The sequence below is a fragment of the Micropterus dolomieu genome, unplaced genomic scaffold, assembly GCF_021292245.1.
Source record: "Micropterus dolomieu isolate WLL.071019.BEF.003 ecotype Adirondacks unplaced genomic scaffold, ASM2129224v1 contig_1142, whole genome shotgun sequence".
NCBI lineage: Eukaryota > Metazoa > Chordata > Actinopteri > Centrarchiformes > Centrarchidae > Micropterus > Micropterus dolomieu.
Window position 1 is genome coordinate 443 of NW_025730132.1, and position 9,829 is coordinate 10,271.

Below are 9,829 nucleotides of genomic sequence, written 5' to 3' on the forward strand. Positions count from 1 at the left end.
GGGGGGGGGGGGGGGGGGGGGGGGGGGGGGAGACAATTGCAGATCTGTTCTAGCTCTGAATGTAACCTCCAAGTGATATGCTGGTGTAAACAGAAATACAGGTGAAGTGAAGTTTCTTGTGGCGTGAAGAATTATTAACCATATTCTTCAAGCCAATATATGGAAATGCATATTACACTACATTTTGATTGACCAACTTTTTTTAACTAGCAAGGCAGTGGCAATACAAATAAAAACACTTGGGGCTTCGAAAGAACAAGTACAATTTATTCTCTTTCCAAAACCTAAAATAAATCCAGAAAAATGTTGTTTGTTGTCATACTCTGTCAATTGTTCCTAATGTAATGTTAGCTAATGCTAGCTAACTTCCTTCTAAATGTAATGTAATAAAGCCCTACTGTTCTGCTTTTGAATTATTCATGAATAGAGGCCTACCCAGCTTTACAGGAACAGTGTTGATCCTTGATATCATTGTATTTTGTTTCAATTGTCAGAGCATGCGGTGGTCACTTGTACTGTGTGATCGGTAGGCTTTAGCTTCTATCTTTCATTTTTTTCATGTCCGTTTGAATCAGTTTGTGTCAGTCTGACAGCCTGAATACAACCTTCAAATGTGTAATGCAACTGCAAAACTGTCTGCTTCATTCTGAGATCACTTTTTACAACCAATTTGACAATATTTCTCTGGGGAGTGCAGTAATAGACAGTGGCAGCGCTGACAGTTTGTCGGACTTAGCAACAGTAACTAAGGGGGGCGGGGCTTAGCGAAGGGTCAATTGGGGAAACAAACGAAGTGGCTCGGACCGAGCACATAACACTATTCCAGCCGTTCCAGCCATGATGTGTGTGTTGGGTAATGTTAAATGACTTACCCACAGACATTCAGCCTACTTTCTAGTTTGCCAAGACATGCTGTTGTTGTGATGTTAGCTATAGTTGCAGGAGAGTTGTGAGCATAGCTTTTTGGATCTGGTGTGCTGGCTCTGGGTCCGCCTCGTCCTCTCTGCATGTTAGCGTCATGTTAGCTTCACAGCAGCAACTGTAGTAACAGTACGCTAACCTGCAACTTGACTATCGTTAAGTGCTTTACTTGCTGTGTCGCTGTAACGCTCTATATCATGATTTTCATCACGGTGTTACTTACTGTAACTTTAATCGAGAACTGTTATATTGAATCGAAAATAACTGCTAGTTGTATTAAATGTTAGCTCTCTAAAATAACATCTCAGAATGCATTTGATCCAACAGCAGAGGATATGGGGAGCCAGAAAAGTCCACTTATCACAGGATAATAATAAAACGACAAAAAAACTCACAGCAAGTAACCTTCAGCGCAGCTGTTGCAGATATCAGGGTCTTGAGAAATGAGAAACGAGAAAAGGTGATTAATTAGAATTCATGTGGAGGAGCAAACTCATGCAGTAGGCTACTGGCTATCTTTATATTGTGCTGCTCTGTGCACTGTTATCACCAGTGTTTCAATATGTACATCGCAGACCCACCTTACATTGAGGGGGGAACAGTATGGTGTTGTCAGCCTAGCCTGGCAAGCCTGTGTAACTTACCCGCGGAACATGTTTTGCAGCCCATCTCACAGTCAATGCACTCTCCTGTATCAGGGTCCTGCACCTGGCCTGAAACACAGAGACCCAGCATAACAAGCCTGAATGTCATACTCTTAATCTACAGAAAACTCTGAAGCTCTGATTTACATTTACCTATGTCACAGGATGCCGTTTGGCAGACCCCATTCTGGAGTTTGTAGTGTTCCTGACATTTGGCACATATGTTGCCGTCTGTGCAGAGTTCACAATTGGCTATGCAGGGCAGACAGGCATAATGACCTCTGTCAGGATACAGTCCCCGGGCGCAGTGTGTCCTACAGCGACCTTGGTGGAGGAACCGTTCCTGTCCATCTTCATCTGAGGAGAAGGAGGAGGAAGACACAGAGGACTTGTTAACATAAAGCCTACTCTATTTTTTCCCTCTACCAGGAAACGCCTTTTCCCAAAATCTGGACTCTTCTGAAAGTGAAAATCAATGAGCTTCTCATAATAAACATAGAGGCAGAGCCAAATGGGCCCCAACAATTACATGGAATGAAGGAAAGATGAAAGGACGTGCTGCCAACTGTGTGAAAGTTGCCTTCAGCAAATGACAGCATTAACACATATAGCGAAATCAAGATTGTTTGACTGAAAGGAGAGAGATGTCATCTGGCTTAACGAGTGAATCACTGGCAATTATTAGGAAACCGAAGAACTAATGGCTCCAGCCCAGCATTTTGTCTGTTGTCTGACTGTAGGCCTGCAAATAATAGATCACAGTGTGAGATCACTTCCTGACTGATGATGCGCCAATATAATGTAAACAATGGCAATCTGAGGCAGATGAGAGATCAAAGCTGTGGGCAGAGACGGAGTCTTCTGTTGGCCCTAATGATTAATACTCTGCCACCTGCCACTAGCCTAGCTGTGGCACCTGAGGCATCTCTGAGTTACAGCATTGTCTCTTCTGCTCAGCGCTAAAAAGAAGATGTGTGAGACAGGGAGAAGAGGGGCCACAAGCTGCTGCTGCCTTTCTAACCCTTCCACTTCCCTGAACCTCAGCATGCACAGAGCAATGTGGCTTCTATGTGACAACAAACCGCAGTGTTTGAGGAATGGGGTACAGACTTTTGGCTTTTGATGTTCTTCCACAAAGGAATACACAGATGCCACACAGATATACACACCAGGATCAAATGCTAACTACTGTATACTACTAAAGTCTGCACAACAAAAATAGCATTGTATTTTAAAATACAGTCAGTAAAAAGCAAATGCATGATTGTAGAAATGTCAAAATGAATATATTCATTGAGTAAAAGAGAGAGAGACTTGCAGGTTTAGCCAATGAACTGAAACAGTAATACTTCTAGCCCAAGGGGATACTTTTTTCCTTTGCCTCGGATTAACAAAGGCCCCATTCTGACATGATCAGATTACAGTGAAAACTCCTGATCACACCTTCATTTCTTACCTATTTCAAAAGGCGCCCCTGTGACAGAAAATGCAAGTTCTACAGCCACTCTGTGATTGTTTAACAAGAGTAAATGGTAAACCAGAGCTGCATGCTCCTCCTCTAATTCAAAGGCCTTTAAACAGCTTTGCTTTAGTAACCATTAAACAGTGCTGCGTTGAAATCAAACTCCACCTCCCTTTAAACTGGATTAATGAGTCTGTGACATGGCTTTGTTTTAATCAGGTATCTGTGGAGCTGGGGAAAAACAAAAATCAGAACAGAGGAATTATATCGGCCAATGGAAGATGTTCATATTTGCACATCTCATACAGAAGTTATGAAAAATGTAGGTGAAATTTGTCATATGAAGGAAAGCACATTGTTTAACTTCGATGAAGTCATTATCTGATGATTTATTTGTTAAAACTACAGCCTACAAAACATGACTTTTTAAACCCCCATAATACATATTTTCGCCGTTTTACTTTCAGAAAGCCCTCAGTGATTTTATGCTGTTAAAAGTAAGTGTATAGGGAAATATACTCACCAACTCCACAGGTAGTGCATTCAAACAGCTCATGCCCGTCGCACTCAGAGCAGGTGGGATGACAGAGGACACACTGATTCTTCAGCAGAAACTGTCCACTCGGACAGGGCGACGAAGGTTTACATCCAGTAAATCCGACAAAGCAGAGAAAGGTCAGAAACGCGGCGAAGGACCTCATGGCCGCGTCCGAGTACTTTCACTGGAAGTGAAAAAAAAAGAAGCCAACACCTCGGACTGCTTCCTAAGACGCAGTGTCCGTGCAGCAGGTACGCTGGCAGATCTATGGGGCTCTGTGACACCAGCCCACAAATAACTTGCTGGACCAGTTCGTTCAAATGAAGCGCTGGACAATGAGCGTGGACTGTGGTGCGCATTTAGTAGCCTAAATGTTCCCGAGAGAACAGCCCAGTGTTTGTGACGATAGATAGTGTGTGAAGATAGATAGATAGATAATTTTCATTGTATAACCTAAATAAACCATCACACCATGCACCCCCCACCAAAACATTTGAATGGAAATGGGTGTGTCTCTTTGTAAATTACTTTTGGTGCAACTTCTTTTGGATTGTATCCTCATGGTAAAAGCCCCAGCTATAAATGTAACCTGATAAAGACACACCTGTGACTGCAATTAGCTATTAAGGTTACTTAAAAAGTATATGGCTGTAATGTTGCATATTAAACTTTGTTGAATAGTCTATTTAGGAAGTGATCTAATTTCAACAAATGAAAAACAAAAATGAGTGTTCACTGTCTGGCCTATAATTTGTACTTTTAATCCACAGGTTCCAGGATTCATTAAACAGTAACATTAGAGATTTAGCTATTGCTAGGTTAGTTAAAGTTACAGCTAGTTCAGCTAAAAGGCATGAAAAAAGAAATTAGTGGTTTACAGATAAATTTAGGGTTTTTTATGGCTTGGGAAAGCACAAATTAAAAGCTAATTTTGCTTGTTTTATAGGCTCCTTTTTTGAGGATTAATTGCTTGTTGCATAATGTTCAATTGCTAACTAGCTATGCCTAAGGTAAGCAATGTGGGAGAAACTCAAGAAGACACAGCTAGACCGCAAAGCATGCAACCCAAAAAAAAAAAAACAATCCCACTCCTTCCCTGCAGCTCTCCTTGCAAAGCCTCCTCCAAAACACAGTTTCAGTTGCAATGAGTGCAGGCAGGTAGGCCTGATTGACAGACACAGACACCAGACTTTTTTTCATTGTGTGGAAGCATTTCATTTATTGATTGTTGACAGGATGTAAACAGAACATAAACAAATATAACGTATTTAAATAATAAAATAATAACATATTTTTAATTTAAAAAATGCTTCTGAAAGAAATTGCCTACCCTAGCTTTAAATGTGACAGTCTTACCATTCATTGTGGTTTATAAACTCCGTGATACACTCAACACGAGCATTTGCTTTCTTCACAGTTTATTAATAGTGTCATTTATATTATAATGTCCTAAGACACCGGACGCCATTTGTGCCTCGGAAGTTTTGTTTTTGTGAAGGAATAGCGGCCTCTCGCGGCTGCTTCCTGGATGCGCATGCGAGGGCGTGAGGAGCACAACCCTCCTCAGCGGCTGACGTCACGCGGCAGCGGCTGTCAGAGGGGGCGTGGCCTTGTACTGCTGCAGCAGAGAAATATGACATGGGGATGAGCGAAAGAGAGAGGGAGAGAGTGAGACAGCCTGATAGGAATTAACGGTTCGTCAGAGGTCTGGACTGGAAACCTTAGGATGGGGAGTAATGACTGAAAACAGAACGGTAAGAGACAGACATGTTTTCATTTTTCACACACACACATCGCGACAGGCCGATTCATGGCTCATTAGATAGAGGAAACAATAGGCTACCACTGCAGACAGGTGCACCTGCCTTTATGCGAGTACGTGCCACGATGCATTCAACTTCAGGTTCCGTGTGAATACCTTTTTTTTTATTTATTTTAGGTCGAAGGCAAATGCATCGAGGCCACAAATCTCCTCAACGGTTTGGGATGAGACGTTAGCCGGAGTCTCAAGAGTTACATGCATGTGGTCTTGAATCTGTATGCATAGCCACAGACCTTTGTGATGTAGGATCATACAGTAGTAGCAATGTTAACGTTATATAGGCTATCTGAGACAGCTGAGTATATTTTGTGATAGCACAAATAAACAGCTTATTAGCTTATTGAGGCTATAAAGCCTTGAAGGCTATGGTTCCTTTTCCAGACATGGAATATTAATCATCACAATGTATTTTGGGACAGATGGCTTAACATGTAGATAGTGATGAAATACATAACAGCTATATGTTTAGTGAATCACAGCAGTCTGTTCATCCTAAAATATAGGAAGCCATACAATTACTGCAAATGCCACAACCTGGTGAAATTCTGTAACCCATATAGTTTATTTTATTGTTGGCCTGGTTCACAATATCTACCAACTATGCCTGCCTGTATCGTGACGCCACTAATTCATTGCTGTGGTATTTTTAAAACCATATTCATGTCCCCTTACAAAGACCTACATAATAAAACCTTTAATCTATCATTAATGTCAGATTCTTTTTGAGCTGGTTACAACACTGTTTAAATAACTCTGCCACTGTTTCCTTCTGATCATTTGGAAGATGATGATTTACATCAAATCAACTTGTTTGCTTTCTTCTCTTTACAACTCATTCAGCCACCTATTACCCCTGTCTTAATGCGTTACTTGGGCTTGCGAAGACGACTCGACTACTGTCAGCTGCCGCTGACAGTAGTCGAGTCTGATTAGGAGACAGCTTGAGTAGACAGGGCAGAGATACAAAGCAGGGCCCGTGGCTGCCAGGCCGAGCCAGGCCATGCCAGCTCCACAGAGGGCTTCAGTGCAGCAGGGCACTGGGGAGAGGGCGCTTGGCACCTGATCAGTTACCACAGTGAATTCTGTTCCTGTCACTGGCATTTAGCTACAGAAAAGCAGAGCAGACATGACTGACAAACTTGCAAGACAAATGCACTCAAACCCTCACACATCGCCATCTTTCTGACAGTATCAACAAAAATTGCACATTTATGCACTGGTAACATGGCTATGGATTGTAATAGATTACTCAAGGCTTGGAAAAAATTCAAAGATTGCACATACTGTATATGAGTATTTATTGTATACGTCTATACCTTTATGCAGGGTGTGCTGCATATTGAAGCACACATTAGTGCATTTGTCTTATAAGGTTTCAAGGTAAGTAAGAACCTCCATTATACAACAGATATTGATGGTTTGTGTCACACAAATATTTTAAGTACTTAATATTTTAGTGTGAATTATAACAGACCAAATTAGGTATTAATTTGTATGGTGGAGATTGGTTTGGTAAGTAAAAATGATTTTCCTCTGGCAAAGAATTTACTTTGCAGTGGTATGATGGTACTTTCACATTTCAGGATGTGATTAAACGAAAAGCGTATTTATGGACAGTGTGTTGGCCCTTTTAGATGACACACCATCCCAGTCACATGGATGTCTGATGACTATTGAATCTGTCTGCAGAATCGACAAGGACATGCACGGTAAAGTGGAGATTGCAACTGCTGCCATACCGGAGTGACCCTGCTCGCACTGCAAGATGTGGAGGAGGAGCACAACAATCTAATGTATATGCTCTGGGCAACGTGACTGGAGACTTGGCTCTTTGCATCAGGAGAGTGCCTTTTTTGAAACTATGCTGCCTGTTACATTGTGGAACTTTTTACAGCTCAATCCTCTGCATTTTTCTCCATTCTGTCTGAAACTTTTTAATCTTTTTTAATTATTTACTACCGGTATATCATGTCACACTTAGCTTATTGGTGTTCCCTAGTTACTGTTGTATCTACACGTTATTTAAGGCACTCTGTTACAAATGGTTGATGCATGTTCTGCTTTATTACATTTAAATATATATATTTATATTCAAAAGGTGATAATGGAGAGAAATTAATATAATTTTATGATTGCTCTGATTTTAAACTGCATTTTAGGTGTCTGAGTGGCATTTCGTAGATTAAGTTCAGACAGCACCTTTTTCACTGTTCACTGCTGGCGTTCTCTGTTAAAATCCTGCCTGGGGAAAATAAAGTTTTATTTTTTGCCCCTCACTTGAATGTGCCCTCTGACTTGAGGAGGGAGAACATGGTGACAGCAACAGTTTGAAGTAAAGATGTATGTCTTAGTGTAACATTTCCTCCAAGTAAAGTCATGGATCCACATCATCGTTTTTTTTTTTAAATATTTTTTTATTCCATTCGGTCCTGTTTTGCAGTTGTTACAAGACAGAGGTTTATGTTAGCACTGAAACTGTACAGTGACCAAATGAAGAGTATGTTAAGATTCAAATAACGAACATTTTTTTTCCTCAGCTTTGCAGATCTCTTCCACTTAGAATCCACTAGATGGCACCACAAACACATGTCATTGAAATCATAAAAAATAAAAATAAAAAAAGACATGGCATAAGTTCCACATCAATACCTTCGCAATAATATTAAAACGAGCAGATTATTAGCAGCAGATATTAATTAAGTCATGATAAGATCTATAACAATATCTTGACATAAGATTAACAGCCACATAATTTAAAAAAAATATACAATATGGATCATATCAGAAATGACTTAATAGCAATAGAATATTTCAATACATTTCATCAGAAGATCCATAATTTTTGATAATAAATAAATATGGTTTCTATAATGTTATTTTACATTTCAAATGATTAAAAGCTTTACAAAATGGTGGCATATTGATCTGTTAATAACTGGCCGTTACCTAAAGCCTTGAAACGCAGAACTGACTCCAAACATCTAATAGCAGTGTCATCAACCTCGGGATCAAACTAATTTGCAAAGAGGTGGTGTTGTGTGAGGAGCCACTGGAGGTCGCCAGCACCGTACACACAAACAGCTCTTCTGTAAGCCCCAGTGCAAGGATAGTACGGGGCTCCATTTTTCATTTCTCCTGCTAAATAGCTCCACTTTACCAAACGAGCAATGGCATTCATGTCTGACATGTCATACTTAATGTTGGCAGGCACTGATCCGGGAACAGAAGGCATCCTCGTTAGTGTGGCCCACAAGTGCTCATCTGGGCTGTATGTGTCCTTCTCCCACTCCAGAAATGTCTGAACCTCTCTGTCCTGCATGACATGTTTTACAAAGGCTCTTGTGACCACAAAGTAAGCATTTCCTTGGAACATGGGGCTGCTAATGGGTGGAGGACTTTTCCTCTCACTTGTCCTGATGACTGTGTTAGAGACATTGTGATGATACTGCCAGCGGCCTTTCTTGTAGTCATTGGTGACCTCAGACTCCATGCTGTTTCTCCCATTGAGGGCCTTCAGAGCCTGAACCATCTCTCTATTGGTTTTGATGGGAAAGTCTGTCCCGCAGGTGTTGAGCAGGTACCTCCACTGGACATGTGAGCTCAGCAGATCTTTCATGCAGTTCAAATCTGCCTGCACTCTGGACCATGAGGCATATACCACATTTTCTAATTTACTGGCTACAAAAACATTAGGAAAGCAGGAGATAATTGCCTCCACAGCCTTCTGAAATTCTTTGGAGGATTTCTGGTCCACATGCACACAGTAGATGTTCTGAGGAGTGTAAATAGCTCGTAGAAGTCGCTCAAACATCTCAATCTTCTCATGAATCACCATGGAGTAGGCAATGGGAAAATCCCTCTCCTCTTCACTGAGCAGCACTGTCATGAAACCTCTCTTTTCAATGTAAGCTGGGCAGTCTTTTGTCACATTGAGGTAGAAGTCCTCAGATAAAAAACTCTGTCTTTTCCTGGATGCCAGAAGCACTTCCAATTCGTTCTTCTTGCTCTCTACATCCCCACTGATGATAGCCGAGCAGCCAGGCAGGTCAATAGAGAACTGCAGTGGTATTGTGTGATCAGATGATGACTGCCTGTCAAAAGGAGAGAGAGTTTGCTGAAGGACAAAATAAAGGAGCATACCCGTGAGGATGAGAGAGAGGGTCCTCACCGACATCTGACCCTTCAACAACCATCCGAAAGCCATTTCCTTGCTCGAAGTCTGCTTGATGTGACTTTGGTGACCTTGTCTACTCTGCAGGTTACACTTTGACCAAATGAGGAGAAGCTGTAGTTCTTCATTTAATAAAGGAGCACAAGCTGAATCAGCCCCCTAAGTAGGTGTGTCAAATGAAGGCGTGGAAGGAATTTATTTTAAACACCTTACTGATTGATCCTAAAGTAGGATCTGACTTGTTGCACAAGTCCTGGTGGATGTTTCAACA

The 9,829-nt window shown here is 41.3% G+C and overlaps 2 protein-coding genes and 1 long non-coding RNA gene across 3 annotated transcripts; 1 reads left to right on the forward strand and 2 right to left on the reverse strand.

Annotated features, from left to right (window-relative positions):
* Positions 1 to 1,297: 1,297 nt before the first annotated feature.
* Positions 1,298 to 4,537, reverse strand: LOC123964198 (proprotein convertase subtilisin/kexin type 5-like). The gene is made up of 4 exons (XM_046041295.1): positions 3,551 to 4,537; positions 1,719 to 1,922; positions 1,566 to 1,634; positions 1,298 to 1,356 (listed from the first exon to the last, which is right to left on the reverse strand). Exons 1-4 carry the CDS (start codon positions 3,726 to 3,728, stop codon positions 1,313 to 1,315), a joined length of 495 nt encoding a protein of 164 aa, XP_045897251.1. The 5' UTR covers positions 3,729 to 4,537; the 3' UTR covers positions 1,298 to 1,312.
* A 514-nt stretch (positions 4,538 to 5,051) lies between these two features.
* On the forward strand, positions 5,052 to 7,774 carry LOC123964199. Its single transcript, XR_006823364.1, has 2 exons — positions 5,052 to 5,319; positions 7,077 to 7,774. It is a non-coding gene; the product is annotated as an uncharacterized LOC123964199 (long non-coding RNA).
* Positions 7,775 to 8,173: 399 nt separating this feature from the next.
* On the reverse strand, positions 8,174 to 9,591 carry gcnt3 (glucosaminyl (N-acetyl) transferase 3, mucin type). Its single transcript, XM_046041294.1, has one exon. The coding sequence runs from the start codon at positions 9,589 to 9,591 to the stop codon at positions 8,401 to 8,403; it is 1,191 nt and encodes a 396-aa protein (XP_045897250.1). The 3' UTR covers positions 8,174 to 8,400.
* Positions 9,592 to 9,829: the final 238 nt, after the last annotated feature.